The sequence below is a fragment of the Syngnathoides biaculeatus genome, chromosome 13, assembly GCF_019802595.1.
Source record: "Syngnathoides biaculeatus isolate LvHL_M chromosome 13, ASM1980259v1, whole genome shotgun sequence".
Taxonomy (NCBI): domain Eukaryota; kingdom Metazoa; phylum Chordata; class Actinopteri; order Syngnathiformes; family Syngnathidae; genus Syngnathoides; species Syngnathoides biaculeatus.
The window spans coordinates 7,829,675-7,851,310 of record NC_084652.1 but is presented as its reverse complement, the minus strand read 5'-3'; the positions used below and the strand labels follow the sequence as shown (position 1 = coordinate 7,851,310).

The window sequence follows — 21,636 nt, the reverse complement described above, 5'->3', positions numbered from 1 at the left end:
GATGCCAACTGTCCCCTTTGGAATCAAAATGTGTTCGTGCGCACGTTAACCTCGTGGCGCAGGCTGGCTCAGCATAACGACAGCCGACATGTGACTCTGCTTCGCTTATGCGGCTGCTTAAGTTGTCACTTTTTCGCTGCACACACACACACACACACTTCCCTGTTCCTTTTCCTGTGCTGCTGTTCATCTCCCAACCTTGACCCCATTTAACCCCGCGTCAGGCACCAGCTTTGTGCCGAACGACCGAAAGCACCTCCTTGTCGACAACTTTGCGCTGAATAAAAGATTGCGAGGCCTTGTTGACCGCGTTCTAATCGCACCCCGCTGTCAACTGAGTTTGCTGACGAAGCAATTGCACCGCTGTCAAAAAACTTGCTCCAGACAGCTAATCGCACCCCCCGGTAACATATTTGCAATGAATCAATCACATTCCGCGCAACACCAATTTCCCACCAAACAACAACGGATCGCCAAGCCACCGAGCACTCCCACCGCGAACAAATTCCCCCGACATAATGTTTGTGCCAAGCAAACGATTGCACCTTCCCTCGAGATCGCAAGAAACAACAGTTTGTGCCTCCTTGGTCTAAAACCACGTCGCGAACAACCAACTGCATCACTAAACAACCGACATCACAGCCCTTCCAAGGACAACATTTTGGTGAACAACAACTTTATATCAATGGACCTTTCTAATGGTGATCTTAAGCTCCGCCCCTTAGCCATGTCCCACAAGCTTGGAAAATGGCGATTGAACAGAACAGGTTTGAAGTCGATTCTGTATTGCGTACTCCAGGTAATATTGGGGTAAGTTCTTCGCCAAATGCGGCAGACTTGTCCAAAAGAGTTCTACAGAGAGGTCTCAACTATTTCACGCAAGGATATGTACACGGAATTAAGATTTTGGACAAAGCACGACGCAATGTCAGAGTAACAGCGAAACGTTGGCAATCGATGCAAAAAAAGTTTGATGCCTCACAAACTTCATATTGAAATGCAACAGGATAAAATTGTGGAATCGTACTGCGCATGTAAAGCAGGGTGAGTACTTTTTACTTGGAAAGATCATGAGTAATATCATTGTAGTCTTTAGAAGTGAGTGGGTGTATTCTTTGACTTCACTCATAATCGAAGCCAGTGCTCTGTCTAAAAAGTCAGATGTGATACAAATAGGCAAGTACACATTTCTTTTGCATGACATCTTGCATTTACACTTCGTCAACTGTGTTTTAGGCTTTGGAAAATGAATCGACCGGGCCCCTTGTAACCTAGCAGGATATCGTTCATCAAAATTGCACGTTCCCCAAGCGCATCTGAGGACCATTTTCTTCGTGACATCAACTTTTCCAAGCGCACACTACTTACAACCAGCATTGCTTGTGAGCCAATAGGGCGAGAGCGGCGTGTCAAGCCAGGGGTTAAGACAATGCAGCTATCTGATTGGCTATTATTGTCTGAGTGAAAGGTCCATCGCACCCTGCACACAACCAACTTTTTGCCAAACAACCGATCGCACCGTCACTAGGTCGTTAATAAACAACCGATAACACCTTTCCCTTGACAACTTTGCACTAAAGAATCGGTCACACCCCCAAACTTCAACTTCACGACACCCAACTGATCGCGCTCACTGTTTGTAATGATTTATGTATTTTATTTGCCGTATCTAAAAGTCATCTTCTTCCCTGTTGTACACTGCAGCTTTTAGCGTCTCATTCCCGACTGAGCTTGGATGCGGCAGCTTGAACTTGATGAACTGCAAACAGGTTGGCTCCCAGCCTGCTTGTTTTTATTTGACCTTCATTTAGTCAAAGCTACCGCCGCCTGCAGTCCGGCACCATTCGGCAGCCGGGTCAGCGAGCACACAAATGGCAACATTAAAACCCGATTTGGACGAACAAACTGGGCCAAAGGTCCCTCATCGCCTCCCCGTGAGCGCACAGTCAGCATGAGGAAAGTACGTCTTATCGCGTGCGGTTGTAAAAAAAAATTGTTTTTGCAACCTTTGGAAAATGACTAACACTGACACTAATGATTGTGACTGCACAGGAAACAGTTTTGAAAGAAGGGAGGGGCTATAATAATAATAAAAAAAAAAACTGCTACAGTCAATGAAACGGGTTGATCTTCAACCAGAGTTGCAAGTTAGGACAAGACACCAAGAAACTCACTAGAGATCCCATAAATGGAGACGTTTTATGAATGATAATTGCTTGAAAACTTGTTGGAAGTCCTCGACCAATGACAGTTTAGCACCAAACGCACCCAAGGCAACAACTTTGGCCAAACAATCAATCGCACCTGTTGAAAAATTCACTGAACAACCAATCACAACCTTCGCAATTAGCACCGAACAAGTGATCACATCTGCCTGAACGTTACTGTGAACAACCGATTGCACACCCATCCGCAATTTGTTTTTGGGTGTGGGGGGGCATCCGAAGGGCGGAACGGTGGATCAGCTGGTAAAGCGTTGGCCTCGCAGTTCTGAGGACCCAGGCTCGACCCCGGCCACGCCTGTGTGGAGTTTGCATGTTCTCCCCGGGCACTCCAGTTTCCTCCTACATCCCAACAGCATGCAACATTAATTGGACACTCTAAATTGCCCCTAGGTGCGATTGTGAGTGTGGCCGTTTGCCTCGATGTGCCCTGCGATTGGCTGGTAACTAGTTCAGGGTGTACCCCGCCTCCTACCCGTTGACAGCTGCGATAGGCTCCAGCGCTCCCTACGACCGTTGTGAGGATAAGCGGCAAAGAAAAACAGATGGATGGATGGATGGATGGGACATCCAAAAGTTATCGAGCCTTCAGAGAACCTAACACATTTTCGTAGACATCGACAACGGTTTAGTCTTCGGTCACTTTAACATTTTCTTTCCTGTACACTTAAAAAACAAGCTAATATTCAAAGAGCAGATCAAACGTTCCTAAAATTCAGAGGCAAATTTGAGTTTTTGATGAACCTCACGTAATTCCCCCCCCCCCATACATATCAAAGACATCCCCAAAAATATCCCAATCTCAGGCTAATCGTCATCCCCACTATAAATAGCCAACTCAGGAGCGGCCAACTCTTATTTATCGGCGTCAAGTGATCAGAACTACGCGTGTGCTGCGATAAAACCTCTTGCAACTGTCTTATCTCGCCACTTGACAGGTTAGGATTATCTCCCGTGGACCCTAAAGGCATCGCGTGCACTTGTGTGTTTTTAAACGCGTCAGCAATTCAGTAGGAAGGAATGACAAACTGTTGATCACATCACTCAGCACATCTGCGCATCGAATGAGATCCTACAAGTCTTTCAAAAAGCTAGTTGTAATATTGTGACTCACTCATGCGGCGGAATATGACCAATATTTATTCAAGTGATCAACGACTCTACCTGATCTAATTAACAAAGGCTTTTGGTGATTTGATGATCTAATTAGCTTCTGCTGGTGTACCTAATGAATTGGCCCATCCTATAATGCAATCATGGAATAGCTGCCAAATGATCAATATGAAATATTTAAAAATGTAAAATGAATATTATAAATGTAAAAAATATATACACTACTACTAATAATAATAAAATAAGTTATTTCATACATTTGTCTTACACAATGTGATTAGGAAAAATAATTCAAATGAATGAAAATGTTAAGCTATGACTAATATTGTTTTATTCTTGTATATTCTGAATGACAGACCGAGGAGTGATTTGATCCTAAATATTTTTCTTTTTTGTGCATTAACTTGTGTAGCAGCTCCAGTGTGATGAGCTCCATTTTCTACCCTCCTCCTCCTCCCCCTGAAGCACAATGGGGAGACGTATTGATCGTAACCTGACGTGACAGCGCTATTGATCGGCAAGCCTGAGATGAACAGTGAGAGACAGGCAGCGAGCCGTCACTTGCTGGTGACATCGGGGGTAAGTAAGAGTCTGTAAACGCCTCACGGTAAACACAGTTTAAAAAAAAAAAAAATGCTGCACTGCAGGTCAAAAAGGGAAACTGGGAATTCCCTGCTCTCAATCCCCCGCAAGTACAAGCCTAGCTGCATCCCATTGGGCTGCTCGGGAGGGAAAACAGACTTAAGTGAGTTCAACATGAATAGTGGTTTTACCTTTTTTAAAACCCAAACTCACTCAAAACCAGATTAAAAAACAAGAACCCCTGCTCCCTGTTCCAAAGCCTGTTTTAAAACCATAACTTGAAAAGTAATAGTTTAAATATCCTCCCAATGAAATTGCGCGAGGCATTCACGCTCGAGGAAAATGAAATTGAAGTTGGACGGAGCGCGACCACGACAGCCGGCATCCTCAAAACACGACTCTCACGGACTTTGGCCCGAGTTTATCTCCCTGGTCCAGTACATTCACCTTAATCGTCCACTTCACTCATAAACCAACAGAAGGTCCACATGGTCACAGACCCATGATGAGCAATACATTTTTTAAAAAAGTCATCAGTCGGTCAATCTTTCTCACTTTTCATTTGTTCAAAATTGATTTTGTAGTCAGCATAAACACCCTGAATAAACATTGCATTTCCATGGGTAATTTAGTGTGTGTGTGTGTGTGTGTGTGTGTGTGTGAAAAAGAACAACAACAAAAAAACATGAAATCACTTGAAAGGCCACTGATGCTGATGTTTGTTTCTCCAACAAATCTTCATGAGTCAGTGTGACCTGCTGCATGTTTTATTGTCAATTTATTTTTTCAATCATTTATGTCTTATCTACCTACTTATATAAAGTTTTTTTGCATTTTTTTCCCCTGATTTTTGTCTTTTAAAACATGTCAATGCACGCCCTTCATGTTTTATCATCATTTTTAAAAATAAAAAAAAAAAATGTTGAAAATTGTTTCATCTTCCATTTTTTTCTACATTTGAAAAAAAAATTATCATTTTAAAATCAGGTAAATTTGACATTACATGCAGGTCATTAAAAAAATGTGTTTTAAAAATTTTAAATATGTATCAAAATTTTTCAATTGTTAAGTTACTCTATTTGTTTTTCATGCTCTCTGCGTATATAATATGACATAAAATACAATAGGAAAAGTTGTCTATTTACATGAAAAATATTTTACTGGATTTTTCAACTTTGAAAATAGGTGACTGTGAGACCCTGAATGTTAAATTCCATAACAATAGCAATAAAATGTTAAAACATTAATAAAAAGGAGAAGCTTTATCCTTTTGATTTTTTGTTTTTGTTTTGAAAACATTTTTTCTTTAGTTTTACAGTTTAAAAATTGGTCAGTGTATGCACATTTCATCAACAAGAATACTGTAGTTGTTGGGATTTTTTTAAAACGTTAACAATTACAATAAAAAATAAGCATCAATTTTGATTCCATTTAATCAAAAACAAAAGGATTTTTAACTTTTCAAAATGTCTGCTACATATTTAAGCACTAAAAATAATTAAAAGTACTTTAAAAAAATACATTTAAAGGCAGGTCAGAATGTGGCAACAAAATTAAATATATATATATATATTATATATATATATATATATATATATATATATATATATAATTATCTTAAAGCTCCTGTGACGTTTTGTGCGTTTTTGCTGTTGCACCAAGACGCATGTACTCCGTATGCTTTGTTGCCAGAAGGCGTGACGCTCACGTTTATTTTGCTCCCGTGAATGAATCAGGACTCACCATTTGACATTCCGGCCGGGCAGGAAGGGGGGGTTGCAGGCGAGAGTGTGGGATGGGGCGTCGGTCACGTTTTGCAGGAGCAGGCCCAAGCAACAGAAACACACATTAAAAATACAATCAGATTCTGTATTTGTACCCTCAGAAGTGGAAGGTGTAAAAAAACAGCCCGACTAAGCCCCTGCACGTGCTGTTATTTATGTACATCATCACGAACAGACAAAGATATATTCTGTACCTGACTCTTTTGAAAAATAGAAACAAATAATGATTATTTTAAAAAAGCTTCCCGGCTGTGTTGGAGTCACCTGGCAGAAGAAAGGAAGTAGCAGACACCTGTTAAGTCCGCCGTCTTCCCTTTTAGCCAAGAGGAACCGAGCCTGGCCGGCCGTAACCCCGCCCCCTTCTCCTGTCCCGGAAGCCGGAGCTCCGCCCACACCGCCCCTTTCGGTACACTACTGCCGCTCAGAGGCGACTTGAAGGACTGCGGGGAATAAACTCATGGTTCAACTGCAGCTTTTGGCCGCTGGAGGGCAGTCGGGCTGTAAATAAGCGATTCATACGCCAGAGAATTGGAAAAGAAGCAGAGCGCGGCACATTCCGAGCCGTTTCCTCTCCTGTGTTTATATTATATCATTACATTATTCAACACCAACCACGAAAGGTGATTGCACAAGAGACATTCCATGAGTGATGAAATACAGCAGAACAGCGCTGGGACTTTAAACTTGGATTAAATAACACGCTGCCTCACAGGCGATCCAGCCATTTGGCCTACAGCAATAGCCATTAGTTATTTTACATAAAATGTGTCATTATGATAATAATATATATTTTTTAAGTGTCCTTCCATGAGTTTTTTTTTTAATTATTCAGAGTAAAAATTAGCTTGAAACAAATGAAAATTGTTTAGTTACATTTTAGTCATGTTTTCAGTCTAATCAGATTAACTTTTGAATAGAAATAATACAAATAATCTTGGTACTATTTTAAAATTAAATTGAACTGGTTGCTTTTCATTGCTAAATATTTACTCACTTGTTTTTGTTTCTTTGTGGATAAAGTTGGCAGGAGATGGCTAACACACAACTTGGTCTTGTTAATTCACACTCAAGCAAGAGTAAACCTGAAAAATAGTGGCCTACAAAGGTGATAAATGAGTAAGTGAGAAAATACTTTGTTGATGTACGATTGAAGATATCAGAATGTTCAGACATCTTGAGTTTTAGCTCCCTTTTTAACAGGGGCAGACGCTATGCCAACGAGCTAACGCAGCGAAACGAGTTCACAGAACTCCACGTCATTTGGCTTCATTTTGGATTTCCGTGAATTAACTAAATGATATGATAACGTGATGCAACTTCACGTGAGTCAGATTATTTCACCAAATGATCCCACAGAAGTGAAACAGTAAAACAACCTTCATTTGTTTCAGTTTTTGCTAACAGCGAAGCTGACACTGGGGCTGCTCGGCACGTTGCGCTTAACATGCACGCCGCTAACGACACTGTCTGACTGTTAGTTGTGGTGGCGGACCCGGATAACTAATTAGATACACAAACTAACCATCCAGCTAGCGTAGCTGTTGTATAAATCAGAATCACAGCCGTAACGATATCCACTATACAACCTCACTACCTTTTGTGTGAAATGGCTTAATTTTCCAAAATTTAGGGTCCCACGGTTATAAAAAATGTGGCAATGAATCTAAAACTGACATAAAAAGACTGAAACTCGTTTCATCATCCTTTAATGGTTGTCCGTGATGCAAGTGAAACTATTTGGCGCAAACAATCTACTTTGCGTTCGCTTGTGCACAAAAAAAGGACACCGACCGTGTCGGGGGGAAGCGGGGTCAAAGGGGTGCGGGAGTGTTGGTCGGCGGTCGCAGTTCAAAAGTTAGTCCGCCATGAAGTGAAACGTGCACGCCGGCTCCTAAATCAAACGTCTACCTGAGATTCATCTTGACAAGTGTAGACTGTTTTAGATTGATGCTACAGGTGCGTCAGTCGCCTTGCAGTCACGTATGAACTTCTACGAGCTACTATTTTTTTCCTCCAACTCTACCGCTGTACAAAAAAAAAAAAAAAAAAAAGCTGGAATCTGATCCTGGTTGTTGTGTACAGACCCTTCGAACGTCTCTAGTATTGCTCTTGCTACATTGAGAAAATAGAAAAAAATCACATCTGAACGGTTGAGCTGTGGTGTGTGCAGAAAAGGAGGCTCCTCGCCCTTTGAGGCTTCGTCGCGGCGTCCACGCTCGCTTCCGGAAGGTACGGAGCAAAGACGTGGACCGGCGCCCCTTTCACACTGGCCATCCAAGCAGGTATTTTTTCCAGCTCGTTGTCCCGCGTCCGCGTGGGATGCGAAGAATCAAATTGACCCGCGATTGTGCTGTCGCCAGAGAGGGGTTAGCGGAAAAAAATGGAACCGCCCCCTACCGGCGTGCTATCCATCTTGTAAGGTAGTGGGATAATTGAGGGGGGAAGTAGACCTACAAATTTGACATCCTCCGACGTAATATCAGAGGTGCAACGGAAGCTGTGGGAAAAGGAATTGGGGAAGAAACCTTGAAAAACAAAAGAAAACTTGGTGTCCTGGATGCTGATGCTGAGGATGTACATAATTATCTGAAGGCATGAATCCGCAATGGCTTTGTGAACGCTCACGACAGACACGACAATGTCATTTTCTCTGAAAGCCGGAGCCAAATAAACGCCGGGTTCACCAGTGGACTGTTTGAAAGGGGGTTCTAAAAGTTTTTCTGGATTCCACAGAGGTGCTGGGCCTCACTCATCCCTGCGCGTCCTCAGCCCTTTTCTCCCGGCTCAGTCGCTGCTACGACTCACCACCCCGAGATTGCCCCGCCCCGACGCGGTCTCCGCAATGTGATCCGAGCTTCTCAGGAGTTTTTAAGGGTTCAAGATTTCTAGTATCGAAGGTGGACAGAAGCTACGAGAGAGAGAACAGCAGAACGCTGGCGATCTGAGCCTTTTCAACCAATGTTGACCTGTGAATTTGTCCGCCGGAGGGTAGTGTGAAAGAGGCTTATAAGAGCTTTGAAGGCTTTGGAATTTGCCAGCTTCCGGCGCGGTATGAGAGGTGTAGGTCCGCTTGTGTGTGAGGACCAATCCTCACGACTCGCTGGCTACGCTCCTTTCGGGTTGTGAGCAAATGTAGCCGTCTCAGATGCTAATGCTGACCGAGCATCTAATTAACTCAATGCGCGAACCCCAAGCGGCGATGTGAATATTTCAACATCCCGGTGCCCGAAAGCCAGAACCGAATAATTACTGGTTTAATGGTTAAGCACTGTGAAAGGGGCTTCGGAGAATTGATCAGGATTTGCTTTAGGATTCCACAGAAGTGTTGGGCGTCGCCTGTCCCTCGTCCCCCTGAGTGTCCTGCTCGACCGCCGCCGCTGCTACTTCCTGCTCGCCGTCCCCCCCTAAAGAAGCGTCCGGCGCGTCGAAGGACTCTCCCCCGAGGTCGCTGAGTTTGATGTAGCCCTTACTGTTGGAGCGTTCCAGGCGGGGGCAGCTGAAGCGCCTGCCCCGCTCGCTCTGGTGGCAGGCCGTCACTGACAGGCTGCAGCGGCGCACTGACCTGGGCGCATCTGTGAGTGAGTTGAGGGACAGACGTGAGCCCATGGCCTTTGTGGCCGGGGACGGCGGGAACAACTGGGGCAACCCGGGAACGGGTACGTCCTCGTGCGGCGGGCTCGTCTCCACTTCGTCGCCCTGTGCTTTCTCATGGTCCTTCTCTGCCTCAATGACCACATCTTCCTCCGCCTCACAATTGTTGAGTTTAATTACAGGGAGGGTGAAGGCGTTTACCGAGGAGGTGACGATGGAGGTGGGGTCCCACTGGCGGGGCCGAGGGGCCTCCTCACTGCCGTTACTGTAGTCCTTATAGATGCTGTACACTGTGTCTGTGAAGGTCTGGACGTCCTTGGACCAGCTACGCGATGGACGACGGAAGACCTCGTCACTGCCCAGTCCGGCAGAAGAGGGCCAGGAGCTGCACCCTGCTGGGTGGCCCCCTGACGGCGCCTCCGCGCTCTTGGACTGGGTGTAGTTGACCAAACCGTTGAGAGGCGAGTACTCCTTGGAGCGGACGCTGTGCAGGTCAATGACTGTGGAGTAGATGTCCCTCAGGTTGATGATTTTGGTTTTCTTGTCACGATTCTCATGAAGGACGGCGTTGGCGCAGATGAAGAGGAAAATCCCAATGCCCATCACCAGTGGTCCAAAGACTTTGAGGTTGTCTGAGTACAGGTAGTTGTCCAGAAAGTCACACAGGAAGCTGCAGTGGGCAGAAGACGGGGCCGGGTTGCTGCCGTTGGAGTGGCTCTGGTTCAGCACCTTAGGAGGATCTCGGTCCGCATTGGAGGATGCGTTGGGGCTTTGGGAGTAACTCATTCTACCGTGCTGCACCCCAGTCCGTCTGCGCTCTTGGTACTGCTGCTGGTTCTGGCTGGGCCAGTACCCCAGCACAGCCATGGAGATGCCCACCATGAGGACCACGAGCCCGACGGCCGCCACCAGGCCGGCGGGTGAGCACAGGTTAAGTTTGCCCTTCACCACCACCACATCGTTCTTCTTCTTCTTCTTGGATTTCCGCTTCTTTTTGTTCTCTGCGCGGTTTTTGGAGCGCAGGGAGTCCTGGCGCCGGTTCATGCGCAGCAGGCCGCCCGTGGCAATCATGGCGGCGCTCGAGCAATAGCCTTGTCACTCAACCTGGAGGTGGGACACAAAAGGCAGAACGTGAGGCAGATGGCAGACGCCTGTTGTAAACCAGAGATTATAAGCGTAATCCAGATTCATCACAGCGGATGGATGGATTAGCAACTGGTGTTCCACCACCAGATGTTCAAAGGGAACTGCTGCTACTGTGACAAAATGCTTTCCAGCTTGGGTTTTACATTTGGCAGAGTACCGCTTCATTTGTAAAATGTACGAAACAATTGGATTCTGGCAGGCAGGTGTTTTGGGTTCAACTTCCATCGTGTTCCAAGCCGTACAGAGTAGTGCAGACATTGTGAAAATGGTTTGAGTAGCAATTAACTTCTCAGGAGTACAGAACACTCAGTTCCTGGTTTGGTATTTAAGCAACCGACTGCCTGTCATTCACATAATTATGCCCCCATTGGTCAATGGGGCTGTTAGTATTGAACCTCATGAAATCTGCCTGGCAGCAATGAATCAAGTTTGTGTAAAAATCTCTCACACGCAAGATCATCTTTGTCATAGCAGTCCTGGGAATCAATTCCATTCGCCTGATATTGACGAATTGATTTAGTATCGATCCATCCTGCAGTAATACCAGAAGCAGAGGGTAGGTTGCGAACTTCTGATACCGTCGATATTGTGATACTGATACTTTAAAACATCAAAGAAAAGGAATATAAATGACAACCCTCCCAATTTCACATGAACATCTATAAACCCAATACCAATGAAGTTGGGATGTTGTGTTCAACAAATAAAAAACAGAATACAATGATTAATTTTCCTTTGTGGTCTGTAGGACACGTCGTCCACAATTTCCAAAACCAATTTGAAATGTGGACTCGTCAGACCACAGAATACTTTCCTAATTAGATGAGCTCGGCCCAGAGAAGTCGGCGGCATTTCTAGTTGTTCTTGATAAATGGCATTTGCTTCGCATAGTAGAGTTTTAAATTGCACTCATGGATGTAGTGCCCAAGTGACATTGGTTTTCTGAAGTGTTCCTGAGCCCATGTGGTGATACCCTTTACACATTGATGTTGGTCTTTGCTGCATTTAACGTTGGTTTTTGGCCTTGCCTCTTACGTCCAGACTCTCTGCACCTTTTTATCATATTATGGACCGATGAAATCCCTCAATTCCTTTCAATTGTGGGTTGAGGAACATTGTCCTGAATCTGATTGACGATTTTCTCATGCAGTTGTTCACAAAGGTGAACCTCACCGCATCTTTGCTTGTGAACGAACGAGAATTTCAGCGACGCTCCTTTTATACGCAGTCATGGCCGCCGCCTTTGTTTGTTCACCTATGGGATGTTCCAAACAAGTGTTTGATGAGCATTTGTCAATGTAGTCTTTCTTTTTTGCCACCCGTTCCAGCTTTTTGGAACATGTTGCAGCCATAAAATTTTCAAGTCCATGATCATTTTCTAAAAACAAAGTTTCACTTTGAACATGAATCATCTCGTCTTCGTAGTGTATTCAATTAAATATTGGTTGAGCATGATTTTCAAATTGGCACGGTGGATCTGCTGGTAAAGCGTTGGCCTCACAGTTCTGAGGAGCCGGGTTCGATCCCGGCCCCACCTGTGTGGAGTTTGGATGTTCTCCCCGTCCCTGCGTGGGTTTTCTCGGGGCACTCCAGTTTCCTCCCACATCCCAAAAACATGCAACATTAATTGGACACTCTAAATTGCCCCTAGGTGTGATTGTGAGTGCGGCTGTTTGTCTCCATGTGCCCTGCGATTGGTTAGCAACCAGTTCAGGGTGTACCCCAACTCCTGGCCGATGACGGCTGGGATAGGCTCCAGCACTCCCAGTGACCCTCGTGAGGCTAACCGGCAAAGATAATGGACGGATGGATGGATTTGCAAATCATTGTATTCTGTTTTTATTTATGTTTAGCACAACGTCCCAATTTAGGTAGAATTGCGTTTGTACCTCCTTGGGAAGGCCTGGATTCCAGATCGTTTCGGCCACTAATATTGGAAGAAGGAGAGACAGAAAGGAGGCTCTATTTTTCAACACCGGGAGAAAAAAAAAAACGGACACAAAGTCAACAAGTAAGGTCTTAGGCAGCATTTTAAAAGCGTACACCTTGCAAAAATAGAAGCGCTACCGATTATTTTGAGCTTCAGTGGGCGAGTCAATCCGGTCGGGTTTGACCTAGAGGAGGAAAACGCACCACTTCAGCTTTATTACTCATCAAAAAAAAAAGCCAACCTGACGCCGCTGGATTTATACTCTGAAAAGAGGGAACGAGGAGAGACCGCTTTCCACGGGTCCATCTGGGTGAGCGTCTCCATCTCCGGGCCGGGCCTCGGCGCCGGCGAGAGTATGTGATGCGTCCAGACAGGAGGCCAGCGGGCGAGTTGAGCCCACCTACGCCCTCCCACCCACAATCCTTCCTGCTCTCGAAGCAAATCAATTTCAGCGTCGGCGTGCTTGGAGATGACAGCCACGCACGCACACACACACACACATGCTGGTAGGACACTTCATTAGGTACACCCTTGCAAGTAGACACTCGTGTGTGAGGCCTATTCCACAACCTGTCCCGTCTAGGCCACAATATTAGGTACACACGTGAAAAACAAAAAATCAGACTTGGAACAAAACACCTCAGCATTAATTTTTTGGGGGTTAGTATATAAGTATTGATAACCTACCTGTGGTACATTTAGTTGACGAGACAATTTGAAAACACACAACTGTCTGCAGAGGGCGAAACCGTCTCAAGAGACTTGAGGCTGTAGTTAGGGCGCAAAGGCTGTAAAACGAGGTCTTAGATTTGTTATTTTTAATAACTAAACATTTCCCTGCCTCCAAAACTGTTCACATCACGTCGAGATGTTGTGTATTTTATGGTGATTTTGAAAGTGTTGCCTGAGGGGGAAAAGGAACAACGAATGTAGTATCAGTGTTGTTGTCTGCGCCACAGCAAGCTCAACAAGAGTTAGCTTGTTAGCCATGTTTGAAAAAAATAAATAAAAATCACTTCCTCGTTCCAAACCCGACGCTTGTGATTGGCTCTCTTTGGTCATGCGCCATTCTGTTGTCGTCTCAAGCATGACATCCATCCATTTTCTTTTGCTGCTTATCCTCACAAGGGTCGCGGGGAGTGCTGGAGGCTATCCTAGCTGTCAACGGGCAGGAGGCGGGGTACACCCTGAACTGGTTACAAGCTAATCGCAGGGCACATAGAGACAAACAGTCGTACTCACAATCACACCTTGGGGCAATTTAGAATGTCCAATTAATGTTGCAAGATTTTGGCATGTAGGAGGAAACCGGAGTGCCTGGAGAAAACCCACGCAGGCACGGGGAGAACATGCAAACTCCACACAGGCGGGGCCGGGATCGAACCCGGCTCCTCAAAACTGAGACCAATGTCAAGCTTGACATACTTTTCTAAATATGACCTCAAGTCACCATCTTACGGTAAAACCTATTATTAGTTTGTCTGAAATTTCCAAAAAAGTCAGACTTATTGAACACATTTGAACACAAAAGAAAATTACATTTTGAACAGTTTCATCTTTATAATTTTGGACTTTTATAACGGAACATTTACTTCTCTGGTTTGAAAGAGTATTATTTAAATTATGCAGATTTGTCATTAGGTCAACATGGTACCATGCTCGACACATTTTTTAAAATGATGTATTTACATCTTATTATGTAATTAACATTTTATTAGTATATAATGTGATATACATATTTATTTCCAAAATATCAATCAATACTTTTAATAATTCTATTAATATTTAGAAAGATTCCAAATGGGAACAAATGTAATTAGTTTTATTACTTTGTGAAAGTATATTAGTTACACTGTAATATGACATTTCCAACAGGACTACTCGTAACTGTACCCAACTATATTTGCAATGTTCTTCCCAACACTGCACATCAAACAAAATGGAATTCTAATATGCATCAAGAGAAAAATTGTTCACATTGAACCTCGTTAGCTTTTGCAGGGGTACCTAATGAAGTGTCTCGTGCACACGTGTAATTACTGAATGACGCCCTTGTCCGCTAATTACACTGTAATAATTAGACTGCTGGTGGTGGGCGAGGTATTTTTGCACGGATACATTTTCTCCTTTTGCATCATATTCATGCAGCATTATCAAAGCGTGATGGTGGAGGGTTTTATTAATATTTTATTTTAGGTCGAGCGGGTTAAGGGTTGGGGCCTCATGAGTGGGTGCGGACCGTTTTGCGTTTCTGCAAAGCTGCTCGATTCGGTTCGGGTGTAAATGTTGGGAAGATGATGAAGAGGAGGAGGAAGGGTGGAGGGTGGTGGGCAGGAGGAGGGTGGGTGCTTTATTTTAGCGCAATGTTGCACGAGTAATGTTCTGTTGACATGACGGCACATCTGTTCCCCCTCTGTAAATGTGTGTACCGCGTTGTACATAAACGTGTACGCGTTCGTGTGTGGGTATGTGTGTGTGTGTTTGCGTGCCTGTAGCTGAAAATGTCCAGAAACGACGCACATGCGAGGAGGCTCCAAACACGGCCGAATTTGGGCACACGAGCTGCGGACGGGTGAAAAAAAAAGACACAATCATACGCGTCTTGTGCTCGCGCGTAATTATTTAATACACGCAAGAACCATAAAAACAAAAAAAGTTCGGCTGCATCGCTCGCAACGGTGGCGCGTACGCGGTCTTCCCAAAATGCGGCGCAACCACTTTAATTGAACAAGGTGCTGTGTAAATGTACAACATGTACATTGACTGAACGCTGTTATAGAGACGGCTGTGCAGTAGAGCGGGCTTACCTGCTTAGAAATTGGGGGCATCCTCAAAAGGAGGCGTCGTCGTCGATGTGCGCCACTTTGGCGGCGGAGCTGCAAGCGAGAGAGAGAGAGGGAGAGAGGGAGAGAGAGAGAGAGAGAGAGAGAGAGAGAGAGAGAGATAGAGAGAGAACGCTCACAATGGATGCGCCTGAAGCTCAAAGGCGAAAGGAGACGAAGCAGGCGAGCAGGGGCGGGCCGAGCAGGAGAGGAAGAGGGGGCTGCGCTCCTCGATGCCGATTTGTCATCTTTGACTTGTATGCGCGATGGCTTGCAATCATCCAGACCTGCACACTCGGCTCTCGTCCAGTGCGAGAGCAGCACGCATGTGTTTTTCGTTTTTTTTTTTTTTTTTGGCAGCCCAATGACAAATGATGGATTCGATTTTAGTCGCCCGTTGTCCATCTGTCCATTTTATTCACACTTATCCTCACTAGGATCGCGGGGAGTGCTGGAGCCTATCTCGGCTGTAAACGGGCAGGGCACATAGAGACAAAAAGAGACAAAAAGCTGCACTCACAATCACACCTACGGGCAATTTAGAGTGTCCAATTAATGTTGCATGTTTTTGGGATGTGGGAGGAAACTGGAGTGCCCGGAGAAAACCCATGCAGAAACGGGGAGAGCATGCAAAGTCCACACAGGGAGGGCTGGGATTGAACCCGGGACCTCAGAACTGTGAGGGGAACGCTTCCCAGCTGCTCCACCGTGCTGCCTCTAATTTATTCAGATTCATATATTTGTTAATGGATCTGCATATTTGCGAATTTATAAATGCTGGGTTTTTTTTTTCGTTTTGTTTTTTTTTACAATTTTTAATATTTATTCATTCTTGTGCTGAATTATTTCGCTCATTTTTATGATTCATGTCTTATTTGACTTGTTTGCGGCTCTTCTGGGGGACAATGGAGGATTAAACTGATCGAGATGACTGACGGTCAGATGTATTTAACGCTAAGGAAGATTTAAAGGGAATTGAGTGGCAGTCTCTAGCATGTATGAATCAATAAAGGGGGAGGTGGGGGGGGATCAATTCTCAGCACTCTGCAACCGAGGAGCCAATCAACAGCCCCTCTGATGATGACCACAGAACAGCAATGTTTTTGTATTGTAACTCTTCTGCCATCTTCTTCTTTTCCTTTCGGCTTGTCCCGTTAGGGGTCGCCACAGCGTGCCATCTTTTTCCATCTAAGCCTATCTCGTGCATCCTCCTCTCTAACACCCAGTCTCCCCGTGTCCTCCCTCACAACATCCATCAACCTTTTCTTTGGTCTTCACTGCATATCACAATATCATCTCCAAACATCATGGACCAAGGGGATGCCAGTCTAACCTCATCTGTCAGCCTATCCATTACCACAGCAAACAGGAAGGGGCTCAGCGCGGATCCCTGATGCAGTCCCACCTCCACCTTAAACTCTTCTGTCACACCTACGGCACACATGACAATATTCAGTTGAACAAGTTGGTCAAAAACTCCACAGCCACCTCTCCAAAACGCTTCCAAACCTCCACAGGAAGTAGCAGCCATCATGAATCATAACATGGCAATGCATAACGGGACGTGGCTACTTTCTGCTTTCCGCTCCTTTGTCCCTGTAACCCAATTAGCGTCCCGTTCCATTTGCAGCAGCGCCCGCCTGCTGTCAGAGACGCATGGCTGCCCTCCCGACCCAACCCCAGTAAGTCCATCTGTCTCGGTGGCCCGCATCGGTCAACAATCGCTCACATTAAGCCGGATGGAACCCGGACGGACTTCAGGTGTTTGATTTACGAGCGGCTAACGCGGTGAATGCGGATTGTGCGCCGTGATGAAGGTCAAGCCCATTGAAGTGCTGTCGGCGAAGCTCCCTGCAGACATTTCGGGTCCCCTTGTGGGATTTGTTGACACATCTGGGAATGGTGCACACTGGGAAATAATCGCTGGGAGTTTGCCGTTGAATTATTGGACTGCAGCAGCCGCAGATTAAATAAATCACATGCGATACAATTAAAGTTCTTCCCTAGTGAGGGCCCGCTTCCTCGGCCGGCTCAGGTGAGTGTAATTAGATGGGGACGCCTTGTTAGTAAATTATTCAAAGCCGTTGCGGCAAGTGGGAAAAGTACACAGAGGTAAGTAGTTGGGATCTTTTGGAGTTTGCCGCTGGGCACACCCGTGCTAAATTGTGCCATATTTGTCGATGCGAAACGAAGAAACGGGCCCGCCTGTGTATTAACGACCAGGGCCGTCGCTAGGTGGAGCACATCTCCAGGGCTTTCCCCCTGATATAAATGTAGATATTTGCTGATCGATAATGCTGGATTGTTCATTTTCAATAATTACTGTATTTTCTGCACTATAAGGTGCATCCAAAAGCTTTTCATTTTCTCAAAAGCTGACAGTGCACCTTATAATCAGGTGCGCCTTATATATGGATCAATATTGAGCCTTTCGTGCAGCTCCATCTAATGGATGCATAACATAACCCCAGCCTCTACTTTACCATCTATTCTATGCGCTTTATTATGCGGTGCACCTTATATATGGAAAAAAAAGTTTTAAAATAGGGCATTCATTGAGGGTGGCCTTATAGTGCGGAAAATATGGTATGGTTTTAAAAAATATATATTTTTGTGTTGAAGAAGACTTGTTTGTGCTAGGAGACTTTCAAGGGTGTCTTCACCCAGCCCTCCGAAAAAAAAGAGTTTCGCAAAATATCCATAGTTAATCTCTAGATGAAAGAAAAAAAATCCAATTCTGTAAAATATATTTCATCTAACTATTTTTAGTACTACTTATTTATAATTAGGGATGTTTGAGACCGATACCAGTACAAAGTATTCCCTTTTGAGTACCCACCAGTCCCAGTCGCAACTAGAGATTTTCAGACGCACAAGATGAGACACTGATGTGTCAAACCTTCACAGTACAGCGCCAACTAGTGGTGAGGAGGACTTAAACGTCTCTTTTTTTTCACCTTAAGAATGGGTGGCTGGTATCGGGAGCATTCAGGAGTACCAGACACCTGGAAATGGGGCGACACCTGGAATAGATACCCACCAGTCCCTATTTAAGAATAATAATTTACCAATTTTTAAATGAAACAAATTATTATTATTATTATATTATTTTAATGCACTCTTTAATTTAATTTTAATTGTTACACGTGATCCATTTTCTGCAGCTATTGTCGTGACTTCGGTCACAGGTACCCAGATTCAAATCCCAAACCTCAGAACTGTGAGGAAGATGGTCTAACCACTCGTTTGCCTTGTTGCCCAGATGTGGAACAGCTCCACCAACCCCCCCCACCCCAACGCCCCCCTGCCCACCTCGTTTGATGTTTGTTGTTTGTCCCTAAAGAGATGACCTATATTATGTCGAGATGAAAGAAAACGCCCCCCCCCCCGCACTGACGCCTTGGCGGTGAGGCGAGAATAATCTCCGATTGCGCAACTGCGGCCTCGACGCACTTAAAGCAGAGAAAACAAAACAAAAACATGGCCCCTGAGCTCAAGGGAATCCAAAAGTGGCGCTGATGAGGATTCAAAGTAATTTGAGCAAACTCAGCTTTTATGGAAACTTCTGGCAAAAGTTGGATTTGCTCTCGTTTCTCAATCTCCAAACCGAACTCCAGACTATGAACTCATCCAACAAACCTCTGGGGAGCGCTTGTCTTCCCTGCAAAAATCCAAGCCTGGATTTTTAGCACCGTCTCAATACCAAAGTACTTCACTTACATGGGTACACACATTCACGGTCAAGATACTAAATATTAACCCCTGCATGCGTTATTGATAAATGGAGCAAACGTGTGGATAATGCCCGAGTAAAGATGCCATTACATCCATCTATCCATTTTCTTTTGCCGTTTATCCTCACAAGGGTCGCGGGGAGTGCTGGAGCCTATCCTGGCTGTCACCGGGCAGGAGGCGGGGTACACCCTGAACTGGTCGCCAGCCAATCGCAGGGCACATGGAGACAGACAACAGGTGCACTCACAATCACACCGAGGGGCAATTTAGAGGGTCCAGTTAATGTTGCGCAGTGCCCGGAGAAAACCCAGGCAGGCACGGGGAGAACATGCAAATTCCACAAAGGCGGGGCCGGGATGGAACCCAGGTCCTCAGAACTGTGAGGCCAACGCTTCACCAGTTGATCTACCGTGCCGCCAAGATGACATTACATTACATACAATAATATTTACATTCACTGTGGTTACTGCTATCCCCAAAGGCCATTTTAGGCACCCCCCCGCCCCTCTCTTGAGGATAAGCGCACGAGAAAATGGAGGGATTAGTGCTCCAAATGTTGCATCCTGTCCTTCCCTTCACCGTTGCCTCGGGAAGAAGAGTCGGCCGCAGGGCTGCTGGGTTACCGTGGCAACCGTTTCACAATGCTCGGCAAAAGACCTGAGAACTCGTTCCTCTTTTTTGTTTTTTTTTTCTTCCATCTGGGCCTCTGGGCAAAAGTGATGGCTGCCGGATGATTCCCCCCCTCTCCTCCTCCACAGGATGCACACTTTGCAAAAAAAATGAAAAATTGTCAGACATAATCTGCAGCTGATTTTGCACATTTTTGACATGTCGGCCAGGAGGCCTGTATGTGTCCCGCTGGAGTGAACGGCCCAATCAGGAGAGAAGAGCGATATGACAAACCGGGCCCAAGTGAAGGAGGCCATGTTGGAGGGGACCGTCGCCATGGATACCAAAACGGCAACGTCACCTGAACAGGTTAATCTGGTGCAAGCTGTGACCTTCAGTAACCTTGCGCCTCTTTGGCTTTGGATGGTATCGAATCGAATGAATTGTATCACTCTGAATTCAAAGTGAATGGCATCATGCAAAATTTTATGAAATTGAGTGGTATGGTGCAATATTTACATACTTGCAGCGGCTTGAACTGCAACTGTACTGTACCAAATCAAACTGTATGGTATCTACTTATATTGTGCTGACTGGTATGATAGCAAATTGAAATGACTTCATCTGCATGGTACTGAATTGACCTGTATCGCACTAAATTGTAACAAAAGGAACTGTATGCTAATTTGATCTGAATGGTACCAAATTGTAGTGTATCGTGTTAAAATGTACAGTTTCATATTGAACATGATAGTATTGAACAGTAAATTGGAATGTGTGGCATATACAAGTGCTTGGAATGGGTCGAACTGTATGGTATCAAACTGTATCGTATCAAAATCACCTGTATGGTATCAATTTATCACGCATTGAATTGCGTACCGAATTGTACCGAATTCAAGTCATTGTATCGAATGTACCGACTTGAACGTATCATACTGCAGTGATGCCTCAGTTCTCGACCACAATCCATTCCAGAAAACGGTTCGAGTAATGATTTGTTCGAAAACCAAATCGATGTTTCCCATTAGAATGAATGAAAAAAAGAAATAATGCATTCCAAGCCAAAAAAGTTGACTTTTTAAAGCATTTTTTTAGCTTTTTCTGATAATAAACTGCATAGTAGAAATACATCTATAGTTGAAACACTTCATATAATAAAATAATTACTGAACTATATATTTTTTTGCTTAAAATGTATGCTTTAGGAGTATGCTAGGCTGGGAGTGCATTGCCGTATCTGTAGCGACTTGGCAAACTTTTTTTTTTATAAACAAAACTGCATAATACCTTTAAATAAGCAACTTGTCTACTTTGGCGCCATGATTGGGGGTTAATACGGTCATCCTTGATAAGAAGAAAAACAACAGTCACTACCACAAAATGTCTGTGTACAGGGGCTGCGTTATACAGGCTAACAAAAGTGCGCTGGTTGCGGCGCACGCGTTATGTCATTTCCGTTTTTTTTTTCTGGGAGGGGCGTTTGAATTGACAATAACAAAACGCGTCGTGGTGGGTCAGCTGCTCGTGCCGCATGCAGTATCTTATTTCCGGGTTTTGTAGGGGCGTTCGACTACCGATATTCGTTCGAAAACAGAATTAAAAAAAAAATCTCAAAATTTTCATCCGTACGAGAACCGAGACTTTACTCTATTTCATGGAATATATTGTTAAGGGATCAAACTGTCATACGAAATCCGACTGTACATGTAACAAATTAAATATCGGATTGTACCAAATTAAACTCCGGTGAATTGTATTGCATCGGCCTGTATCATACCGAATAATATCAAACTGCATGATATCAGCAAGTATCGAATCCTACTGAATTGTACTGAAAGCAACGGTATTGTTCATCAAAATTGCGCATAATAATTAAACGACCCAAAAGCGAAAAGCAAAGAAAAGTGCACGGTGGCGCATTCCGTCATGCGACACATCTCGCAGTCTTGTCAGCTTGTCAGAGCGAGAATAGAAGCTGCTCACCACTTTGAGGAGCAAAGCGCCGGAGTTTCAAAGACTTTTGAGGAGTTGCGCGGCCGTTTCCGTCGCGGCCGGTCGACTCGACACGGACACTTGACTGCTTTTGTGTGCTGCCTCTT

General features: G+C 44.8%; 2 protein-coding genes and 1 long non-coding RNA gene across 6 annotated transcripts in view; 1 reads left to right on the top strand and 2 right to left on the bottom strand.

Annotated features, from left to right (window-relative positions):
* epb41l3a (erythrocyte membrane protein band 4.1-like 3a) overlaps positions 1-6,017 on the bottom strand; it is a 47,975-nt gene extending 41,958 nt beyond the window's left edge. Inside the window, exon 1 of one of the 3 annotated variants that reach the window (XM_061838749.1) lies at positions 5,994-6,017. The gene's annotated coding sequence lies outside the window, so the exon portion shown is untranslated. Of the gene's footprint in view, positions 1-5,660; positions 5,856-5,895 lie in introns of those variants that run through there. The other 2 variants (XM_061838748.1, XM_061838744.1) reach the window with 2 other exon arrangements.
* On the top strand, positions 3,259-4,784 carry LOC133511294 (uncharacterized). The gene is made up of 3 exons (XR_009797859.1): positions 3,259-3,411; positions 3,748-3,914; positions 3,983-4,784. It is a non-coding gene; the product is annotated as an uncharacterized LOC133511294 (long non-coding RNA).
* A 2,990-nt stretch (positions 6,018-9,007) lies between the features above and the next one.
* LOC133510953 (transmembrane protein 200C-like) lies at positions 9,008-21,629 on the bottom strand. Of its 2 annotated transcripts, XM_061839478.1 has the most exons (3): positions 21,521-21,629; positions 16,524-16,621; positions 9,008-10,396 (listed from the first exon to the last, which is right to left on the bottom strand). In XM_061839478.1, exon 3 carries the CDS (start codon positions 10,361-10,363, stop codon positions 9,008-9,010), a length of 1,356 nt encoding a protein of 451 aa, XP_061695462.1. In that variant the 5' UTR covers positions 10,364-10,396; positions 16,524-16,621; positions 21,521-21,629. The 2 variants fall into 2 exon arrangements, with proteins under 2 accessions (XP_061695462.1, XP_061695463.1); XM_061839479.1 differs by lacking the exons at positions 16,524-16,621; positions 21,521-21,629 and adding an exon at positions 15,176-15,246.
* Positions 21,630-21,636: the final 7 nt, after the last annotated feature.

Coding starts and splice junctions, on each gene's coding strand:
- LOC133510953 (XM_061839478.1), bottom strand. CDS start 10,363: ATGATTGCCACGGGCGGCCTGCTGCGCATGAACCGGCGCCAGGACTCC.